Source organism: Rhipicephalus microplus, unplaced genomic scaffold (genome assembly GCF_043290135.1).
Source record: "Rhipicephalus microplus isolate Deutch F79 unplaced genomic scaffold, USDA_Rmic scaffold_16, whole genome shotgun sequence".
NCBI classification, from domain to species: Eukaryota; Metazoa; Arthropoda; class Arachnida; order Ixodida; family Ixodidae; genus Rhipicephalus; species Rhipicephalus microplus.
This window is the reverse complement of record NW_027464589.1, coordinates 11,754,756-11,778,415: the sequence shown is the minus strand read 5'-3', so window position 1 is coordinate 11,778,415 and position 23,660 is coordinate 11,754,756. Positions and strand designations below refer to the sequence as shown.

General features: G+C 44.5%; 1 protein-coding gene across 2 annotated transcripts; it reads left to right on the top strand.

Annotated features, from left to right (window-relative positions):
* The first annotated feature begins 3,031 nt into the window (after positions 1-3,031).
* LOC142784970 (uncharacterized) lies at positions 3,032-22,669 on the top strand. Of its 2 annotated transcripts, none has more exons than XM_075883386.1 (2): positions 3,032-6,194; positions 19,752-22,669. In XM_075883386.1, the coding sequence occupies exon 2, from the start codon at positions 20,468-20,470 to the stop codon at positions 21,638-21,640; it is 1,173 nt and encodes a 390-aa protein (XP_075739501.1). In that variant the 5' UTR covers positions 3,032-6,194; positions 19,752-20,467; the 3' UTR covers positions 21,641-22,669. Both variants share the same exon structure in this region, with proteins under 2 accessions (XP_075739501.1, XP_075739502.1).
* Positions 22,670-23,660: the final 991 nt, after the last annotated feature.

The window sequence follows — 23,660 nt, the reverse complement described above, 5'->3', positions numbered from 1 at the left end:
AGCATCCATCCAAGAAGCAATAAAATTTTCTGTCTTTCACAAACTCTGTAATCCATGCTGTTATATATTTGGGAAAGCGATAGCCTTGCATCTGCTGGATTAGGATAGTATATTCCACTTTGTCGTACGCTTCAGCTAAGTCTAAAGTGACTAGTGCACAGTATTCGCGGCGATGCCGAGCCAGCTGTATGCGACTTTCCAAATCCACATGTGCACACCGAATGGAGTATCCCGATCTGAAGCCAGTTTGTCTGGGGTTTAGTATTGTATGTTCATTGATGTAGTTTATTATACGGGCATTTAAGACTCTCTCTACAAGCTTGACCAGGTTAGATGTCAATGAAATAGGCCTTATGTTATCCAGAGTAAACTCCATTTCCTGTTTCTTAAGTATCGGAACTATTTTGGAAAGTTTACAATCGGCCGGAATCCAAGAATTTTTCAGTGAATAATTAACTAAATTATGAATTTCATGTGGCGATATTTTTTATAGCACTTTAATCAATGTAGAGGTCACCCATCAGGTCAGAAAGCAGCGGGCGGTAAGCTTTTCATCACATCCGCCAGTTCAGCTATAGATACCTCCTGGAAATCACAATCCACCCTTAATTTCACCATGGACTTTGGCATAATTGTCACAAACCTGGTTCGCAAGCCTTTAGTAATATTTTCCGAGAATTCAGAGAGTTCGCGAGAAGACATAATGTTGGAATGACTGCTTTCTGTCTGTGGAATCATTTTTCTCGCACGTAAAAACCTGAAAAGCATTTTCTTATTTTTAGACTTAGACAGATAATTAAATTTATTCATATCATCGTCTTCTTTTGCTTTGTGCACTAGACGCTTGAAATCGGCGGCCATGCATTTATAATCACTTCAATTTTAGGGGCATTGGTTAATTAACAGCTTTTTTCAAGCTGCTTTTCGCTTTCTATACCCCCTGACACATTCTAGGTTCCACAACGGGCTAAAAGATCCCGCTGTGTTCGAGTTTACAGTAAACGTTGAATTTTTTAGTGATCGTTTCAACACCGCACATAGACTCATAGCTCTAAGGTCTTCCTGCATTTCCTCGCGCAAAGCTAACGTAGATTTTAAGTCTTTTTGTAATTTAGCATAAATTACGAATGAGCCAACTTTCCCTGCCAAACTAAACCTCGGGAACTTAATTTCAAACGTAATGGGAAGGTGGTCGCTGTTTGTAGCCCAGTCTAATATACTCAACGATGATATGCTTAAAGTGGAGCTGGAAAATGTTAAATCAATAGTCGATTTAGAGTTACCTCTTACAAATGTAGCAACGTGTGAGTTCAAGCAGGAAAAGTTATTATCAAGCGTCCATTCCCACAAACGTCTTCCGCATACATCATATCTGAAGCCCCAAGACACATGGTGTGAATTGAAATCACCACACAGTACTATTTCTTTTCTGCATGATGCTACCATAACATCGAGGCATCTCGTGTCTTGAACTCCCGCAGGAAAGTATACATTTGCAAAAGAGAAAGGCGAGCAGTTTGGTAGTGTTATGTCTAACACCAAAATTTCGTAATTCGTATCCATACACTGATACGATATCTTGGCTCTGTGACTAAATTTATTTGGTATTAGGAAAACCAGACCGCCACCTCTACTCGGCCGATCCAGCCGTATTAATCGATAATTTTTCATGTAAAATTCTTTACCGTTACCAAGCCAAGTTTCCTGAATGCCAATTATGTCGGGAGAAATTTGTGAAGAAATATATTGTAAATCTGTAGTTGCCGACCAAATAGACCGGCAGTTCCACTGCAGAATTTTCAGGGAACCTATTTTGAGGCTATACCGGCAGAAGAAACTGCCTGATCCAGAATATCTTTTTTCAAGAAATCATTTTTGAAAGGTTCTCAAAGAAGTCTTTCTTTGACAAGTATTTCTTGGATTTTGGGTTCTGAGAAGACTTTTTAGAAGGGGTAGATCTGTTACGTTTCAAAGTTCTTAGAGATTCTGTGTCCATATTTGTAAAGTCTCCTGAATCATCTGTCACAGGTTCTGACTCAGCCTGAACTCTATTTTTTGAAGGTCCTGCTTTTGGAGAGATAGATCTATGATTGACTGGCTGATTTTCCTCCCCTGTACCCCTTGAAATCAACAGAGTGTGCGAATCCCGATTTTGCATAGAAACTGTACCAATGATTTGTGTCAGCTGTTGTGTTAACATATCAGCCAAGGCTTCAAAAAGAGTAGCTGCCAGACGCCGCATTGCCTTTTCAGTAGACTTTTCAATAGCCTCAGTTATCGACTTTGCGAGCGATGCATCCATTGCAGCTGTGTGCCGGGATGTTATGCCTGCGTAACCTTTCGATCTTTCATGCATTTCTGCTACCGCCTCCCTCCTAGAGCAACGCCTGCGTTCTATGATTTCTAGAACACCCATTTCTCTTTCTTTTGCGCCACATTCAGCAGAGTCTGCAGGGTGCGCTCCATTACACAAGCAGCACTTCTAGTCATCAGATTTGCAATCGCAGCTGTCATGACTCTCTCCGCACAGACGACATCTATTCTGTGATCTGCATCCTTTCATGCTGTGGCCAAATCGCCAACATTTCGAGCACTTCAAAGGTTTCGGGGGAAGTGGTTCTACTTTGTAGATTAGTGGCCATGCCTTAATTTCTGTTGGCCTAACTCTTCCTGCAAATGTTACTATAACTGATTCAGTAGGCGATTTTGTTTTATCGGTCATTCGGGTGCATCGATAGACTGAAACTGCCCCAGCTACAGCAAATAAGTCAAGAATTTCTTGAGGTGTCAGACTCGTATCCAGCCTACGAACAATGCCCTTCGTACATGCAAGATGAGCTGGAATAAACGGGCTCACCGGCTGTGCAGCAAATTCAGAGCAATTCAGAAGCTCTCGGACGCAATCCTGGTCTGCAGAGCAGCACAGGATACCCCCTCGGCCGAACTGGCGGACCTCCGTAATCTTATGGAAAAGCGATGAGGCTTTCCGAAGCTCCACTTGTATCACCTTCGAATTCTTCATTGGAATGGAACCCCCTTTTGTAGGAACCAGAGCCACAGGGACGTAGCTGTCTCCACTGCGAAGCAAGGTATCGAGCGGTCAATCCTTGACCGGTAGTGAGGCCAGCCAAGGGGAGTGCCCTTGGCCGGGTGATGAGAAAGACATCAGAAAATTCTGACTTGCCTGACCTCCAAAGGGCTGCAACAACGTTTCAGTTGAGAGAAACTAACAAGAAATACGAGGAATGAAAAGCAAACCAAATCTTAGCTACAAAGATCCTGCCGCTCGACGATGAGCTGATCTCCGATGAGCCACGTAGCACCGTTGACTCCGCCACGTCCGAACGGCAAAATCGGGGAGCTGGTAATGGCAGGAACCCGGCAAGCACGAGCCACACGGACGTCAACGTCTTCTTTCACGCTGGCACAGAGCTGGCGCCACTATGCTCCTGTACAATATGTATACTTTCGTGCACGAGCAGTGAACTCTGTGGACGGCGCTAGTTTGTCGTCTGCTTCAGTTGGTGCCGCGCTCCGCATCGCCGCGAAGCCAGCCATCCCTGTGCTTTGAAAATTGTCCGCAGACTGAATGGCCATGTTCTGATGGAAAGCTGTGGCACAATTGAAAGGAAATTATATTATACAAAATACTACCTCATAACTTCGGTGTTTAAAAAGCATGTATTCTTAACGAATCATTTTTTTTCAGCTTAGCCTTGCTAAATATGTATTTTTTCTTTTGCAGCGCGTACGTTATGTGCACTGGTGCAGATTCGAGCTGTTGCAGTGCGTATAAGCTAAACAAAAAATACAAGCGCCTTTGAGTGGTGGCACTAAAAACCTTTCTCGAAGTGGCGAATAAAAGTGGCGAATCCAACGAAATGGCGAATAAAAGGCAACAATCCAGCTGATGTGTCAGGCGATATTTATCTGATTATAGATCATTCCTGTCCCTTTCTTTCAAAATCAAATAAAAGCGACCATTTTTAGCATTCTGGGACTTCGGCCACGCTTCGCGGTGATCGAGAGCGCGGCCACAACTTTAGCAGAAAACAAACTAGCACCGCCCACAGCACTTTCTGCTCTTGCGCGAAATTAGTTGCCGCAGCCGGCCGACAGTGCGCTTCATTGATTTATAGGTCCCGGGCGGCTCCGTACGGCCCCAGATGCCGGCGCCACATTTGTTTTTTTCGGGGACCAACTGGAAGCTCCACCCACTGGTCAGGAATCCCTCAGAAGCGTGTTCGTTTTTTCCGTGCCTGGTGGCCTGTGGGCGGCCCGGGACCCTCCAAGTGATTTCTTTCGGGCAGCTAGCAGCCGACAGCGCGGGGCACATGCCAGTGCGGCCATCTTAAATAAACACGGAAATTTTTGACGTGCTCTTGCTCTCTCTTTGGTTTTTTGTCCGCTTCTCGCATGTTTCTGGATTTCGCATTGTTAGCGCACCCACTTTTTGTCATCGGTGTTCTGAGCCACGTATATAGGATGTGCGTATTCCCTAAGGTCGGGCAAACACGCATTATACTCACTAGAAAAAACAATGATGGAACAACCACGCCGGTCTACGATGCGCACGCGCTCCGACAGTTCACTTACAGTAAGTTGCGTCACAACAGAAATAAGCATAATTCACTACCTAACTGCTGTTTAGGTTGGAATTGGGTCGGCGTTGTGGCTTGTGTCATAGCTATGGAGGGAGCAGACGACATATCTTTCATCGGCTTCTTTGCTGCTGGAGTGCGTTTGCATCCTTGAATTATCAGCACACGTCACTTTTATATTGAACAAAAAAAACGTCTCGCGTTGATAACATGCTTGCCGTTGTTGAGTGAAAATTTCGGGAAGCTCGTCGATAATGCAGTCGAGAGGCATGCAAAATTTGAGGACTATTTTTAGGAGGCAAAACAACACTTTTTGAACACGTTATTTCTTTATTTTACTCTGCTTTCCTGATCAGTATAACATTATCTGGGGCTCTACGCTCCAGAACCACAAGATGATTATGAAAGATGCCTCAGTGGAGGGCTCCGAAAGTTTTCAACATCTGGTGTCCTTTAACGTGCACTGATATTGCACAGTTCATGGCTCTCTACCATTTCGACTTCATCGCAATGCGACCGCGCTGGCCGGGATCAAACCCACGAGCTCTTGGTCAGAAGCTGAGCTCCACAACTACTGTTCTTATGCGGCGATCTCTTGATGAGCATATTTTCATCGGGAATATTAATCGATGACACACAAGTTTCGTTGCCGCAATGCTACTTTACGCCGTTCAAAGAGTATCCCTTAAGAGGCTAAGTTCAGGCGTAACCACATGCATATTGTCTTTACTGCCGAATTACTCGGAACAGGTACCCATGTCAGCCCTATACAACAGAGTAAATAAAACAACGAAAAAGAAAATTCAACGCTAACAAGTGCTTTTCGCCAATGCATTCAATGTGCTACACATTCAATATTCCGCCTATACATACAATGTGCCAATGTGTTCGATGCTCACTAGACTGCCTTCAGCGCAGTGTTCGTGAGCCAAACCCTATAATGGTTCATGAACTAAAGAACAAACCTAGCGCGCATTGCTTGTTTGCCTCAAGTTTGGAACCAATGTACCGCTGCTCGATAATCACTGGAAAAAAAAAACAAAAACAAATGGTGGTGCTGCATCGAATTCTGCCAGTGGTGTCGAATCACATTCGCACGTGGCGGCCGCTTTTTCGTTGATGTTTTTTATTTTTTATTTCAGTACCATTCTGTCATCGCTTAACGTCAATCTATCACCGATAGCCTGTTCAAGTGACTTTCTTTTGTGACAGTATTTGATACTTATTTCATTGAACTGTGAGCGAAAGGTAGACACATGCGGAAGCTCATTGTCATCGCCTGGCTCACTAGGCTGTTCACTCCCTGGCTACGCTTTGCCTGCTGTTGCTGCTATCCTCCCAGTCGCTGTGTACCTCACTAAACCTCCGTAACAAGTGGTGGAGGTGCTGGGTAGCGATAACCTGGAGCTTCGCCGCCGAAAACTCAAGCCTGCCTCTGCGATGCCAGGTGAAGTACCAAATGAAGCGCAGCAACAACCTGCTGTCCTGATGCCCACATTGGTCTGCCCTGGCCCATCGCGTCAACGCGACTCACCAATCTTGAGCGGTACACAGGAGGAGGATGTTGAAGACTGGCTCGCCGAATACGAACGGGTAAGCGTGAACAACCACTGGGATGACGCCACGAAGCTCAACTACGTGTCATTTTAAAGACAGTAGTCTTTCTTTGGGACCTTTGATGCAAAAAGTTTGGCCTGTCTGTTTGTACACTTGTCTGTTTGTCCACTCTTAATGGCACTGGGTACTTGAAACGGCTGACCCCATCCATGGCGCCCACCAATGTTGCTCAAGATTTAGCGTTCATACTTGTGCAATGGTCAATTAAAAAGCAATCATGGCACACGCCTGGGGCGCCATAACAACACATGTGTTGTGACAGACCCATCACATGACTGGGTCTTCATGGCATCGAGATTCCGCTGCGTGGTAACCGTTGTCTTAGCGAAGTAGCCGTCCTTTCCTTAACCCCGACTCCAACGCATGCGCCAACATCGGTGACGTCAGCAACCTCGGGTATTCCAAAGGCTATAAGAAGCCACGTACCTGCGTCGAACTTCAGGGGCCAGGCAGCGGCACTTTAGGCGAAATGCTCACCAAACCATTCGTCTTTGTGGTGCAGGTTAGTTCCTACTTCCCTGTGCCATGTTAGCGCAGTAATAACCACTTTTTAGTGTTGCTGCCACGTCCCACCTGGTAGCTTTTTTTCACGCATTTGGGCTTTTCGTGTGGATTTGTCCGTTTCCGGATATATTGAAGCAACCCCTGCCCCTTCGGATATAGAAATACTGCAGCAGCTTCTTTCAGGACAAAAGCGCATGACTGGTATGATGAACAGTGTCTTCTTAAAAAAACAAAAATTTGAAAAAGAAGGTGCTAGCTTGACTGAAAGGATGAGTTCAGTCGAAATACATACAAAACTTTTGATTGAACTGAAAACAGATGTAAACGACTTAAAGCAAAGAGCAAAACGGCTTGAGAAAGACTTTGAATTCGTGGTCAAAAAAATTGAGGAGTTAGGGAACAGAAGTCGACGAAATAACTTGATTATTTTTGGCCTAGAAAAGAAGCTAATGAAACGACTGCTGACCCTACTGAAATAATAAAAAAGGACTTATTTGAATTAAAGCTGGGAGTGAATGTCAGTGGCATAGAAAGATGTCAGTGATTGAGAAAAAAGACTGGCAAAGAACGCCCAGTTTTTATAAAAATACTTGATTACCGATGGTAGCTATTCTACAGAGGTGTTCTAAGGTGAAGGGCACCGAGCTGTCGATAAGTGAAGACTTTTCCGCTCGTGTTCGTGATATCAGAAAAAAGTTGTGGCAAAGTTCACCACGCGAGCGTGCAAGTGGATCTGAAGTGAAGTTAGTTTTTGATAAATTAAGCATTGATGAAAAGTTGTTTTGTCGGGATGATAATAAGGACAAAAGATGTAAGTTATTTAACCAAATCTAGCTTCAGGGAAACTAGATGAACGATGCTTAGTGTTGTTAAATGTAAATTGCTGCAGTATTGTTAATAAGGCTGAGAATTTGGAAGGCATGCTTTTAGCACATGGCCTATATATTGTATTACCAACTGAGACATGGCTACGAGATGATGTTTTTGATAATGAGTTTGTGCCGGAAAATTACAGAGTTTTGCGTAAGGATCGAGATGGGAGGGGAGGGTGCGTTGCTATTCTTTTTAGGAATAATACACGAGTTGTAAAAATGCCAGACGTTCAAGACATAGAAAGAATCTTCTGTAAAGTGTATATTGGCAATAATAAATATCTTACTGGTGTCGTTTACAGGCCACCAAATGCTTCCCTTGATGTTATCGCAAACCTTAAGGATTACCTTTCTTGTCTTGTAAGAACCGTAGGCGCACTGAAGTAAACGAGACAGAGCCACTTTGATTTTCGCTATTCGTTTCTTGTCATCATTTATGTTTTTTTTTCACGTGTTAGAGCTGCTCTACCTTCTGATGATGACGATGATTACCTATATGTATGGCTCACGCCCACTCTTCGGGACTGGCCAAGAAACGATATAATTATAGAAGAGTGTTCACATAAGAATTGTATGGTCAATGATTCATATATTAGTTAAAATAAACTAATGACGCTAATTTAGACAGCTCAGGTCCACACCACCCAGATTAATTTTAAAAAATTTCACCGTAAAGCGGAAGTCTCGCTGACAATGACGATGAAGGACTCTCAAAAGTAGAATATTTGAAATGACGAAACCTAATCGAAACCTAACACACTGTTTTGAAAATGTTTCCCCTCAATAAATTGAAGTGGATGTAAGATAAGAAATATTTTCAGTTTTGTCATTGTTGATACAAGACTAGCAAAGACGGTAAGTAGCCACACCATCTCTGTGCGTATATAATATAGTTAAATTTGGGATGGTTTTATAAAAGTAACTAAACTACTTTTCGTGCTGAACAGGAATTGGTACTCCAAGGTAACAAGAGGTGTCAATGCTCATTTAGGTGTGTGATAAAATACTTCCCGTAGTCAAGTTGTCACACACGTCCCGTTAATTAGGGAGGCAATCGCCGGGCTAATTCCAAGAGCCGAAGTATTGGCCCCCCGAACCGCACCACGAAAGCGTGGACAATTTAGAAGTGGTCCTTTTTGGCGCGCCAGTGGACGCCGGCTGTGGCCCAAAGAACAAGTCAGAGCCGAGAGTTGGTAAACAAAACAGAATTATATTCTCGATAATGGCAGATCAAAAAACAATGCACAAGTATGCACACTCCGCAATAGTTGAATACAATATGTCACACACCAAACAACGTACTACACAGTACAATCAGCCACACTCGAAACAACGGACACAGACACAATACGCACTACAATGCAGTCGCATGCATTGAACAACCAAGACACTTGAAGACTAAAGAGATAGAAAACCTATTCAGTCCAAAGTTCTTGGAACAAAAGTCTGAATGATACTCTTCCGAGAATCACTCACTCAAAGTCCAGCGTTGTTGTCGTTCCGCTGCCCTCGAAGTTTCTCTTCCAGGAAATCTCGCCGAAGTTTCTCTTCCAGGAAACCTCCCGTCTTCAATAGGCCACTCTCCAAGCTTCAAACTTCTTCGCCCGAACACGTCGGCTTCACACACGCAGCTGTTGCCACGCGAGTTCGCTCAATAGCGGTAAACACACACTCTTGCCTGTAGCTCGAGTCGTCACCCCTCAGGTGGAAATCATCTTCTTCTCCCGCTTTGTCTCTACGGGCAAAACCTTCGCCGACTACACGGTGGAATCACTACGCGCTCTGGCGTTAACTTCCGTCTTCTCCTGCTTTCTCGTCTCCGCTGCTCGGTTAAATACCTTCCGCACGACATTCCAGAAAGTTCTCGTCATTTCGTCGGCTCGATACGCAGCGAAGGCTGGGGAGAGGGCGAGACGGTTTGAATGCCCTCCGCGGCCGATGACTCAACTCGGTATGACCACGCCCCTTTCGTTTTAGAACTTTCGCGGGCTATCTCGGCCGCCGTTGTGGGGTGAGGAGGTTCGTCGGCGAAGCCACGCTTACAAGGGGAGAGCGCGCGCCCGGGGAACCTTGGATGTTTGTCTTTTGTTTTTTTTTCTTTTGACCTCCCGGTGTCTCTTCCGCGCGTTACCGCAAGAATTCGGCGGCGCGCCCATTTTTAGCGCTCGTTCTGCGACACTGCCCCCCACTTTAAGAATATTATCTCATAATATTCAGAACCACACAAACGAGCGCGAACAGTCCCCACACACTCAAAGACTGTAACATAGTCCGTCGCTCATGACACGTTACATTCGCAATAGTTCACTCAATACAATTGTACATTGTAATTCAATTACACAACAAATGAAATATAACCACAGGCACATGAGTACAACACTCCACCACACATTCCCAATAATAAAAATGTACAAAGTTCTCTCATTACAACAATAATACAACACTATACATCACATCACAGCACAAACACTTCGACACTTGTGACACAGGATAACACAACATTAACACAACCTATGGCACTCAGCGCTGCCAAACACATTCTGATTTGACCTCAGCACCTATCCTGTGTATTTCGAGCTCCGCTTGCGTCCTTTCTTGCGGTGCTCGCTCGATCTCTTCTTGTTTTTCCTTGTTCTTTTTCGGCGAGCCTTTTCCAACGACGGTATCTGAGGCAGCGTCTCAGCCATCATTGTCACTTCTGACCCTGCTAACGGGTCATGACATTCGACGGGTCCGGTCTGTTTATTTACCAGCTTGTTCATATCTCTACATTTGACCTGGCTGGCCGACTCCGTCTCCTTTACACTGTCGGTCGGTTGGGGTCGTGCCGACGTACGTCCAGCTGCCCACCGCGTGAACTCATTCAACACGATCGTCTTCTCATTCGCTGTCTCTTGCGCCGCGGCTTCACCTTGGGCTCTAGTGAGATCCGTCATGGGATGCTCCTCCACTGTATCTCGCGGTCGCTGGGTTGGCGAGGGCTCTATCTTAGGGTCTTCTCCCAAACATTCCGGATCATTCGGTCCTCGCGCCCCGGCGATGTTTTCGATGACAAGGTCGTAAAGGGGGGTCGTCATGCATAAAGCAGTAACCTTCCCGCTGAAGTACGGGGTTTCCACCTCAATCTCTGCTTCGGGAAGCATCCAAACCGTACGGTCAATTAGGCAAACGGGTTTCGTTTTGCCTGTTAACTCACTTTTCCGTACCAAATTTCTCCGCACGATAACAGTGGAACTGCCGGTATCTCTTAACACCATAACCTTTTTGCCCGCAACTTTTCCAGGCAGCGTTGGCATTCCCTTCGTGACACCGGTTGGCTGATTTGACATTACAGCACCCACAATAGGAATTTTCTCCCCATTTTTCAACTCTACGAATCCATCAGTGACGACATTATTATCGGTCTTTGGTGCCGCTTGCACGCAGGATACCTGGTGAGTTTGACTCGCTCCGTTTCAACATGCGTCTGCTTTGTGGCCAGTCTGACCACACTTAAAATATTTTACTGCCGTAGGGCTCGTAAAGATTGTTCGACAGTTTTTCGCGCGATGACCCACTCGGTTGCACAGAAAACATCGCGGAATGCCCTCTGGTGCACGCTTCTTTTCTTCGGGAGCCAATTTCTTCGAATCATCGGGACAATGCTTCTTGACCTTGGCCAAATTAGTTCCACCTTGCGCTTCCAAGAATTGATCAGCCAATTCAAGCATTCCTTCAAGTGACTCAGCCTTTCTCTCTTTCAAATACAGCGACAGGCTTGGGTGGCAACTAGTAAGAAATTGTTCTCTAATTAGGAGCTCTCTAAGTTCATCGTACTCCTGCGCTGTCCCGGAAAGTTCAATCCATCTGTCGAAATAATGGCTAAGTCGGGTGGCGTACTGCGTAGCCGTTTCACCATCAGCTGGCTTTCCTGTCCGAAATCTGTCCCGGAATCCTTCTACAGTAAATCTAAATCGCTTCAGCAAAGCAGCTTTCACCTTGGCATAGTTGGCTGCATCGGTCGGCGTCAGCCTACCGTACACACTGAGCGCTTCACCACTCAAGCAAGTACTCAAAGCAGTTGCCCATTGATGTTCCGGCCAATTCTGGCTCTTCGCAATTGTCTCGAATCGGTGAAGGTACGCGTCAAGGTCGTCCTTCCTTTCATCAAACGCCACGAGCAGCTTGCTTGGGTTCAAGCGGAAGCCATGATCTTCCCGTTCGCTGCTTTCAACTCTAGGTTGGACGGGAGTTTCACTTCGCTGTTGCAACCGGAGCCGTTCGAGTTTGAATTGAATTGAATTGAATCTTTATTTTCATGTCTGGTACAACATGAAGGATGGCGGGAGTAAAAGCTGCACTAAAACAGCTTGACTAGCTCCCGCTACCTAAAAATAAATGGGTCACAAGCAGTGGCATACAAATGAGAACAAAAGCATAATGTACAGAAATTCCCATGCTATTGGGAATAAAATAATTACATAATCTGAACGTAAACAGGATACAACAGTTCCTACGAATAGAAGAACAAAACATCAGTAGCTTGAAGAGGCTGTGTATACATGTGTTGAAAAATACATAAGAGGTCAAACGGATACAAAAGGGTAGATTTCATCATAATACAATTTATAAGAACAGAGATGCAATATTTTTTGTGGTCATGGTTTCTATATTTACGTCATTGCTGCTTAAATAATTCAACATTCTGGGAATAACACTGCGTACCATTTGGTCACCATACTTTGTGCGTGATCGTGGTATTAACCAGAGGTTATGCTTACGGGTATCGTATTTATTTTCCGAAGGTTGCAGGTTGGCTAAGTCAGATAGTACAGTTTTTTGCTTCAGCTCTTTTTTTATAGTCCTACAAATGTTGTAACTGTAAAGATTTTGAAAACTGATTAGTTTATATTTTTGTTGCATGTACATAACTGATTGATATGGTTCTTTCTTAGCAATAATTTTCAGAAATCTAGTTTGAAGTCTAGTAAGCTTCTCAATATTTGTTTGTGTTGTGTCACCCCATACTATAAAGCAATAGTTTACATAGGACATAAATAAGGAATGATAAATAATAAGTATTGTTTTTAATGGAAGTAGATAATTGTTGCGATAAATTATACCAAGTACACGTGCCGTTTTTGTTGCCACCTGCTCTACTTGTGCATCCCATAGCATGTTGTTTGAAAATACGATACCTAATGTTTTGACATTGTCAACTATTTCAATCAGACTGTTATTAAGATAGAGCGGAGAACTTACTTGTAGCTGCTTGCCTTTTGCTCGAAATATAACCGCTTTGGTTTTTTCCGCATTTATTAATAGTCCATTGGAACATGCCCACTTATATATCTTCTCTAATATATTATTTCCTTTTTGAATCAACTGGTCAGTATCGTTATGTGCAAAAAATACGCTTGTATCGTCCGCATAAATAACGAATTTTGCTGAAGGGTCTATGTTTACAATATCATTTATATACAAATTAAACAGGAATGGACCTAAAATACTGCCCTGAGGCACTCCAAGAGAATTTGGTTTAGTCACCGAAGAAAAATTGTTTATGCACACGTATTGTTTCCTTTCGCTTAGATATGAGTCGAGCAAGTCTAAAGCAACACCTCGTACACCGTATAAATCCAGCTTACGTAAAAGTAATAGTCTATTCAGAGAGTCGAAGGCCTTACTGAAATCGATAAAGACACCGAGTACTAGTTGTTTACATTCTATGCTATTTAGAATGAACTCTTTCTGATCAAGGAGGGCAAGCTCAGTCGATCTATGTTTCCTGAAACCGTGTTGTGCGTCACATAACATATTATGTTTGTTAATGAATTCTGCCAGCTGGGAGTGAAGAATTTTTGCTATTATTTTAGAGAATACTGGCAAAATTGAGATGGGTCTATAGTTTGCTAAATTATTTTTATCTCCCTTTTTGTACAAGATGCACACTTTAGCAGTTTGAAGTATTGCAGGAAAAATTCCTTTTCCCAAACAAAGGTTAATGATTTCAGAAAATGGTTGGGCAATTATTTCGGCGGTGTATTTAATTGGTTTGATTTGAAAATCAAAACAATCACAGCAGTTACTATTTCTAAGCCGCATGATTGTTTTATATACCTCGCTTTCACATGTAGGTCTTACAAACATAGTACTTGAGCATTTATTGGAAACGTATGATGTCGCATCAAGAGATGTTTCTGGAAAAGCTAAGTTTACTAGATAATCGTTAAATGTATTGGATAAGTTACTACCATTAATAACACAACCATTAATTGTAATTTCCGTAATTACGCTATTTGAGGTGGGTGTTCCTAACACTTTATTGATGTTTTTCCAAGTGGAAGCAGAATTTCCAGCTGATTGCATAAAAATGTTATGAAAGTAGTTTTGTCTAGCCTTTTGGATGTCCTTATTTAGACGATTGCGAAATTTTTTGAAGGTACTAAGTAGCTGTGGGTCACGAGAGACGAGAAATGCATTATACATTACATCCTTTTCATTGATTTGATGCAACAGGTCCCGTGTGATCCATGGCTTCCTAATTTTTTTAGATGGGCGGTGGGTAATTCGAGGGAAGTTATGGTCATATACCTCCTTGAATTTTTCTATGAATGTATTGACAGCAATGTTCGGGTTGTCATTTGCGAGAACATCGTTCCAGGATGTATTAATTAGTTCCTGACGAAAATTTTCAAGATTTTTGGATGTTATAGAACGCACTGGTATGGAAAGTCGTTTCTTTTTTATTCGTTGCCTAATAGCTAAAAATATGGGAAGGTGATCGCTAATGTCGCATGAAATGGTCCCAGCTTTAGTATCCTCAGAACTAATGCTCGTGAGAAAGACATCAATTAATGTAGATGAACAGGCAGTAACTCTTGTTGGCATATTAATCATGTTAGCCAATCCAAAGCTATCAAACAAACACGTCATCTCATGCTGTGAAGTTCCATTAGACAGCATGTCAATATTAATATCGCCGCCGCAAACAGTTACATGGTTATTGAGCATAGCGTGGTGAAATAGGCTCTCCAAACGAGCCGTGAAAGTTGTAATACTTCCAGATGGAGGACGGTACATAACTGAGATGACGTAATTGCTTAGGACAGCTGTCAGCATTTCACAATCAGGCTCTGAATAACAAAATTCTGTTAAGAGTTGACAATCAAAGGTTTCTTTTACAAGTAAGCAGACACCACCCCCTCTACTGTGCGTGCGATTAACACAGAAAACATTATAACCAGGCATAGAAAATGGGTTATCATCATTTGTGTACCAAGTTTCAGTCAGCATGATGATGTCAAAGCGGAAATGAAGCTCTGAAAACAAGGAATTTAGCGATGCATATTTGTTTCTGGCGGACTGACAGTTTAGCTGAAAAATTTTTATGCCAGGCATATAGTTGTCTCCAATGTATTTATGTAGATCTGATGGTAAAATGAACATGATTCCTAAAAAGTAAAGTTATGAACGATTCTGATTTTTCAAGCCAATTTAGAGAAATCTTCCTTTCTCTTCACCAGAACGGCAGGAAAACCATCTCTGCGTCTCATTAGAACTTTACCGTTCGCACACCACACAAAACGGACGTCATTCTCTCGCGCCCATTGTTTTGCCTCCCGAAGTAGAGTTCGCGTTTGTTTGGTTAAGTTTTCTTGAATCATCACTTCGGATTTGGTATCCCTGAGTTTCTTACGACTATGTAGCCAGCTGTCTCGAACTGACTGTTGTGAGAAACGTACAATGATGCCCGGGGTCCTTTCCGCCTTAGAGGGAAGGCGGTGTATCGCGGTAACATCAGTTCCTGTCAGAGCGGGCATCGCAATTGATGCAGCAATTGCGTTGACCTTATCCAATAAGTTCTCGTGCTCAGTCTTACGAATTCCATGAAACTCGAGATTCAGCTTTCTGTTATGCCGCTCTAGTTCGTTCAGTTCACCTTTTATGTCTAGAATTTGTTTAGTGTTCGAGCTTGATTCTGCGGAATCAACTTTCCGTTTCATATCTGACAACTTGTTATCCTACTCCTTAATGGCTGTAAGTACTCCATCATATTTGTCAGACAGCATTTGGACACTGGCCTCGATATGGGCAATAGTATCCTTCAGGTTTTTCACTGTCTCTGTTAACTCTGCAATGGCTAAAACATTGGGATGATCGACAACCTTCTTTGCCCGTGCCCCTCTGCATGTGGGACAACGCCACTGTTTTTTTTGTTGCATCGGATTTCGCTCTAAATGTTCTTTCACTTATGCCTGAGCAAGTTCCTATGTGATAAGAACTGAGGCATTCGCTGCACACCATGCAATCATCATCAGAACCAACACACAAGCCACAATCAAAGCAAGGTACATTAGCAACAGTGCTCATGGTGACAAATTCTTGGGCAACAGTATAGGGCACAGTTAAGTGTGTAGTGTCTTAAGAAATAATAAGAACGTGATGCGATTCACAAACCTGTAAACGTAGAAATGTAGTTTTAGGACGCGCCTTTCCTGTGCCGCTGCTGCTACCCAAGTGAAGACGGCGTCAGTGGAACTTCCTTTTAAAGCTGCTAGAAGGCAGGGGGGCGTCTTCGTCACGTGTGGTGTCCTCTGCGCTCGGCTTGCTGATGACAGCCTTACAGACACGTGTACGTTCGCGATCCGAGATTCCTAATACAGTTGACGCGGACTGAGAGTTCCACGCAACGTCCTGCGCAGCCGGTCACCGGCTACTCCTTCGCACGTGTCGAGACAGCTGCCCAAAACCTCGCCAGGCAGGAAACACTGTAAACGTAGAAATGTAGTTTTAGGATGCGCCTTTCCTGTGCCGCTGCTGCTGCCCAAGTGAAGACGGCGTCAGTGGAACTTCCTTTTAAAGCTGCTAGAAGGCAGGGGGGCGTCTTCGTCACGTGTGGTGTCCTCTGCGCTCGGCTTGCTGATGACAGCCTTACAGACACGTGTACGTTCGCGATCCGAGATTCCTAATACAGTTGACGCGGACTGAGAGTTCCACGCAACGTCCTGCGCAGCCGGTCACCGGCTACTCCTTCGCACGTGTCGAGACAGCTGCCCAAAACCTCGCCAGGCAGGAAACACTGTAAACGTAGAAATGTAGTTTTAGGACGCGCCTTTCCTGTGCCGCTGCTGCTGCCCAAGTCTGAGTTCAATCTCTTGCTGCCGCTGCCGTTCCCTCTCAGCCATCTCCGCTTCTCTTTCTTCTTTCAGCTGTCGCTCCTTTGCTTCTCTTTCTTCTCTCGCCCTCTCAGCGGCCAGCTTTTCTCTCTCCAGCTGCAACTTCAACTGCTGCTCTCTTTCTTCTTTCAGCTGTCGCTCCTTTGCCTCTCTTTCTTCTCTCGCCCTCTCAGCGGCCAGCTTTTCTCTCTCCAGCTCCAACTTCAACTGCTGCTCTCTTTCACCCTTCGCCCTCTCAGCTGCCAACCTCTCTCGTTCCATCTCAGCTGCTTTTTCTTCCTTGGCTCTCTCAGCTGCCAACCTCTCTCTCTCCACCGCCTCTTTCTCCTTCTGGCTTACCCATTTCCGTAGTTCGGCGCCAGAAAGACCCATCTTCTCACGAGCAACTAACTTTTCGAGATCCATGGTGTCTCGCAACTCGCAAGTAGAACCTTGCCGCGTGCAAAAAGCATGTGCCTAAATCAGTCTATCGGAACACTCCCCTGCACTCGTTAACGAGAACACTGCACAACACACAAAATCGTCCCGATAGCACTATCAACTCTCGAGGCTCTTTCTCACTACCCGACACACTGTGCACCAAAAGGTCCTGTCGCGGACGCCAGATTAATTGTCACACACGTCCCGTTAATTAGGGAGGCAATCGCCGGGCTAATTCCAAGAGCCGAAGTATCGGCCCCCCGAACAGCACCACGAAAGCGTGGACAATTTAGAAGTGGTCCTTTTTGGTGCGCCCGCGGACGCCGGCTGTGGCCCAAAGAACAAGTCAGAGCCGAGAGTTGGTAAACAAAACAGAATTATATTCTCAATAATGGCAGATCAAAATACAATGCACAAGTACGCACACTCCGCAATAGTTGAATACAATATGTCACACCCCAAACAACGTACTACACAGTACAATCAGCCACACTCGAAACAACGGACACAGACACAATACGCACTACAATGCAGTCGCATGCATTGAACAACCAAGACACTTGAAGACTAAAGAGATAGAAAACCTATTCAGTCCAAAGTTCTTGGAACAAAAGTCTGAATGATACTCTTCCGAGAATCACTCACTCAAAGTCCAGCGTTGTTGTCGTTCCGCTGCCCTCGAAGTTTCTCTTCCAGGAAACCTCGCCGAAGTTTCTCTTCCAGGAAACCTCCCGTCTTCAATAGGCCACTCTCCAAGCTTCAAACTTCTTCGGCCGAACACGTCGGCTTCACACACGCAGCTGTTGCCACGCGTCTTCGCTCAATAGCGGTAAACACACACTCTTGCCTGTAGCTCGAGTCGTCACCCCTCAGGTGGAAATCATCTTCTCCCGCTTTGTCTCTACGGGCAAAACCTTCGCCGACTACACGGCGGAATCACTACGCGCTCTGGCGTTAACTTCCGTCTTCTCCTGCTTTCTCGTCTCCGCTGCTCGGTTAAATACCTTCCGCACGACATTCCAGAAAGTTCTCGTCATTTCGTCGGCTCGATACGCAGTGAAGGCTGGGGAGAGTGCGAGACGGTTTGAATGCCCTCCGCGGCCGATGACTCAACTCGGTATGACCACGCCCCTTTCGTTCTAGAACTTTCGCGGGCTATCTCGGCCGCCGATGTGGGGTGAGGAGGTTCGTCGGCGAAGCCACGCTTCCAAGGGGAGAGCGCGCGCCCGGGGAGCCTTGGATGTTTGTTTTTTTTAGGGGCGAAGCTCCTTAGGGCGTGGGCTGTGCGTCCCCTGTAGCCTGTATGTAGCCACCTCTAGTTTAGTTCTTGCAGTGTTCACTAGATGGCGGTACCGTCTCCTGTATGTAGCCACCTCTAGTTTAGTTCTTGCAGTGTTCACTAGATGGCGGTACCGTCTCCTGTATGTAGCCACCTCTCGTTTAGTTCTTGTTGTGTTTACTAGATGGTGGTACTTGTAGCTGATGATGAAAAGATGCAAGATGTTACAAACTAGAAAGTGGTACTTGTAGTTGATGAAAGACGCGAGATCCTATAAAATAGGAATGATGTCACATATGGCGCGTGTCATTGGTTGAAGGCAATCGTTCGATTTAGTGCGGCAACGTACGCTAGGGGGAGCGTTGTAATAAAATACGTTCGCTGTTGGCGCGCGCTCGGAGTCGCCGGATGGATAAGGCTGCACAGCGGAGAGAGCGCAAGGCGGCAGCAGCGCGCGCTCGCAGACAGAATTCCGATGTGCGAGCGCGCGAGGCAAGGGACATCGCAAGCCATCCATCGTCTCAGAACAAATAAAAGTTGATTTGTGTATATACACACACAGCGTTTCTCACGTCTTTACATGATGATCGACTGGGCGAATTACACGGAAGATTCACAGTTTACCGATGAATCCCTCCGGAGCTTCGCCCATTCATCATTATTCACCCCGTGAATATGCCGTAATTTTTTTTCTTTTGACCTCCCGGCGTCTCTTCCACGCGTTACCGCAAGAATTTGGCGGCGCGCCCATTTTTAGCGCTCGTTCTGTGACACAACTTAATGCATGTGTTCTTAATCTGTCACGAATAGAGAGGGCTGTTGTCAGAATAATTCAGAATATTAGACCATCGAGACCACCATTCGCCGGAGTGTCCGCTATTTGGTCATTTTCGTTTGATTTTGTTCCTTTGTGGCCCGGTACCCAGAATAATGTGACTAAAGTTACGTGGGTAGGAAACAGAAAATGAAAAGTTGATGTTATTATTGGGAATAATAAAAATAACAATATCTCGGGTTTTAAGAGCCGAGGCCATGTGGTAATTTAGAACCGCTATTTTTAGTGAACGACGAGCACACAAATAAAGTATCTGTAACTATGGCCACACCTGAGGTTGAAGCGCTGAGATTTTGACATGTCATTCCGCCGAAGAAATTGATAAAAATTGGGAGGATTTATTGAGAATGAACAATTGAAGGGCTCGGAAAAAATAACAATGCAGATTTTTTTTTTTTTCAGAGTGTGAGGCATCTGAAGCTGTGATATTTTTTTTACAATTATCCCCTCTAAATGCCTCTGCAGAAGGACCAGAGCCTCATAGTTCGAGCGGACGACATGCGGGATGTACTAGAGGCATTTAACGGTTGCGCTACGGAGCTCGACAACAAGCGCCTGAGCTTCACGTTGAACTGATCAGCCGTTTAGGACAGCAACGGAATCGAACTGCACCAAAAAGGCTGCCCCCGACGTTGTGCCTTCGAAGGTGGGTGGTGAAAGTTGTGCTCCGAAAAAACCGAGGCTGAGCAGACAGAGGAACATTTCGTTCGACCGCGGTGGACACACTTTGCTGAAGGCCAGACTGCTCCTCAATGACAGAGAGCCACGCAGCTAGGTCGGCGACGACATCCGCCACCGGGGCAAGTTGGGCGAGTGTGGCCTCAAGAGAGAAAACTTGAATTGCTGCGCAAACTTGAAGAAAAACAAGGGAGACAGGAAAGAGCGCAGTACGCAGTTTTTGACTCTCTCGGCGTATTGCTTCTCCGGGTTTCTCAATTGGGGCTGCTTGGAGTGAATATAAAAGTGTTAATTTATTGTTATATTTGGTGCTAAGTGCTATTTTTAGTGCTTTTAAACAAAAGTCTCTAGAGCACGTTTTCATTTTTTTCATTTTTTTATGCCTTTGTTGATGTTTGGTGCAAAAAATTATAAAAGATAAATTTTAAATAAAAAAAGATGGGCGCACACCTTGAGATTACGATTCAGACAAAGAGGGAGGATTCGTGGTTCTTCCTGAACGGATGTACGAGGACAAGGCACTAGATGCAGTGTGCAAAAACTTCAAGGAGGTGCATTTCTGTCCAAAGAAACGGAAGACTATAGTACAAAAACTGTTGAAAGAAATGAACCTTGATGCGCTTTGCAGAGAAGTGGTAAAAACAAGCAATGTGACGCTACAGTCATTTTTCACCTGCAAGACGCACAAGTGTGACTACCCACTACGCCTCATTGTATCCGAGAAGGGCAGCTGGCAAAGGGTAGTTTCACAGTACCTACAAGGCATACTTGGTTCTCTTAACAACGGTGACCTTTTCTTAGTGCGAAGTTCTTTGGAAATCGTTTCTACGTTGAAGGAAAGCTTACCAGTGGCGTCCACGGCTTTTTCAATTGATGTGGAAGAACTTTTTTACTCAATTCCACATGGCGCGCTTTTTGATGCTGTCAGGAGTGCAATCGAAGAATTCGGTGAAGTTAATTTCCAAAACAAGCATGATTTCTTCGTGAATAACTTTTTGGAACTTTTGAAATTCTACCTTGAGTCCACTACAATCGGCCACCAGGAGGGTACCTACGTTCAAAAAGCTGGAATTTGTATTGGATCTGCAGTCGCACCTGTTCTAAGTGACATATTTTTGGCAGCCTTCGACCAACGCCTGAAAGATGAGCTGTCCCATTTGGATGTCGTTCGCACCTTCAGGTATGTGAACGACTACCTCATCCTGCTTGGGAATGTCCCATGTGAATGGGTACAAGGTGTTGTGAAAGGTGTCCTTGAGGTTTTCAACAGACACTCTAGTGGCCTGAAGTTCACGCACGAAAGGCCAGTCGAAAATGAGATTCAGTTTCTGGACTTACGGCTGAAGTTTGCCAAGGAGCACATCTGCTTCAAATACAATCCGCGATCGAAGAAAAGCTTGTTCCTTTTTGATAGCGCGCACTCGAAGTTGATTAAGAGGGGCAATGTGTTGTCAGCTTGTGCGGAAGCCCTCGACAAGTCTTGCCCCCATCTGATGTTTGAAAGCTTCGAGAATCAGGTAGCTCGTCTGGGTGCAGCTAGATACCCAGCACAGTTTTTAGCTAACGCTCGTGAAAGCCTTCTTAAAAAATACAAGGGCGGGGGTCCAAGCGTCGAGAAAGCGAGAGGAGGCCTATTTATGTTATGCCTTACTTACATAGTGTTTCCCACAATGTAAAAAAGGTGGTTAATAGGTACGGTGTGGATGTACTGTTTTCAGCGCCAACAAAGTTACGTCAGATCTGCTCGTCAATGAGTAAACGGAAGAAGGCAAAATGCACAAAAAAGCATGCGAACGTGTTCATTAGGTGTGTTTTTGCTGTTGTATATCTGATCCCTTTGTCGTGTGGGAGGGTGTACATAGGGCAGACGGGGCGTTGCCTCAACGAACGCTTGCGTGAGCACAGTCTGGCCATAAAAGGAAAAAATGGTGGTCATTTAGATTTCCACTGTAGAACATGCGGTTGCACCCCCCGGTTCGAAAATGTGTCAGTCATATCTAAGGCACGTGAAAAGACCGAAAGGGGATAATCGAAGCGTACTTTATCAGCCAATATAATGACAAGTGCATAAGCATGCCTTCAATTTCACTTTCAGACAGGAAAATGGTCTTCCTACACGGTCATGTGTAATGTTGTGGCTAACGCCTTGCGTTGTGTTCTCTTCCATTTCTCTTCTTTTGTTTTGTTCAATAGTGTTCTTGTTTTATTTACCATGTGACGCTACGTATTGTTTTGTAAGGTTTTATGTTATTATAGTTTTTGACTCTCTCGGCGTACTGCTTCTCCGGGTTTCTCAATTGGAGCTGCTTGGAGTGAATATAAAATTGTTAATTTATTGTTATATTTAGTGTCAAGTGCTATTTTTAGTGTTTTTAAACAAAAGTCTCTAGAGCACGTTTTCATTTGTTTCATTTTTTCATGCCTTTGTTGATGTTTGGTGCAATAAATTATAAAAAATAAATTTTAAATAAAAAAGATGAACGCACACCTTGGGATTACGCAGTTTAGATTGTGGTGGGTATCACTTTTGTATTTTGCCATTTTTCATTTTTGTCATTGTGGTGGCAGTATATTTTGATTTGATTTTTTTTTGGGCCGGCTTTGTTTGCGGCGTCTTTGGTTTTGTGCGCATCGTGGAAGCGCAGCGTAGCATGCGTTTATATTGGCTTCAAAAAACGACAATAAACAGTTGGTAGACTGCGCTCTTTCCTGTCTCCCTTGTTTTTCTTCAAGTTTGTGCAGCAATTCAATTTTGCACGTATGAACCAACTAGCCTACAAAAAAGTATTGCCTCAAGAGAGAGCAAGCGGGTAGCGAAGCGAGCTTCGAAATCTTACATAAGTGCTCGTCTGTCGGCCTCACCTTGTGAAACAAGGGGTTGCAGGCAGTCAGGTAGTGTAACGTACACCACCAAATGTAACGTTCAAGAGCCACTCACTCGTCTTGTCTTGTCGCCTAGGATATGTTGGTTCATACCCACATAGGGGATTGGCCACCCTGTACCTCATAATAGATAATTTGTTTACAACGCTTGCTAAAAAAGAAAGAGAAATTAGATAGCAACATTAATAATGTTCCTTTAAAAAACGTGAAAAAGTGCAGAAGAATGCGATAAACCAGAATATATAAAACAAATTAACAAGGATGAGGAAGAGTGACAAAGAATTTGACATATCTGGCAGTACCACTAGCAGCCTATCCTTCCGGTTGTCTGAATGAATTCATGTAGCGCTGACAGAATAGCACTGCGGCCCACACCTAACTGACTGGCTCCAAACGATAGTAGTGTGGATGTATTGACTGGCGATCCGAGCATACCAATCGGTCTTTCAAAATTATTCGTCGCAGTGAGGCGAAGCGGCGGCATGTGAGAAGAAAGTGATCAATTGTTTCCGGTTCATTGCAAACTGCACATAGGTTAGTTATTGAAAATCCTGATTTGTTGAGATAAACATTTAACCGAAGAACTTTACAGCGAAAGCTTGTGAGGGTCACCTCACATTGACGGGAAAGGCATTTTGCGGTGTTCCATGTGAATTGCAAGTGCCGAAATTCTTCGGATTGTAACTGATTGATTGGTAGGGTTTAACGTCCCAAAACCACCATATGATTATGAGAGACGCCGTAGTGGAGGGCTCCGGAAATTTCGACCACCTGGGGTTCTTTAACGTGCACCCAAATCTGAGCACACGGGCC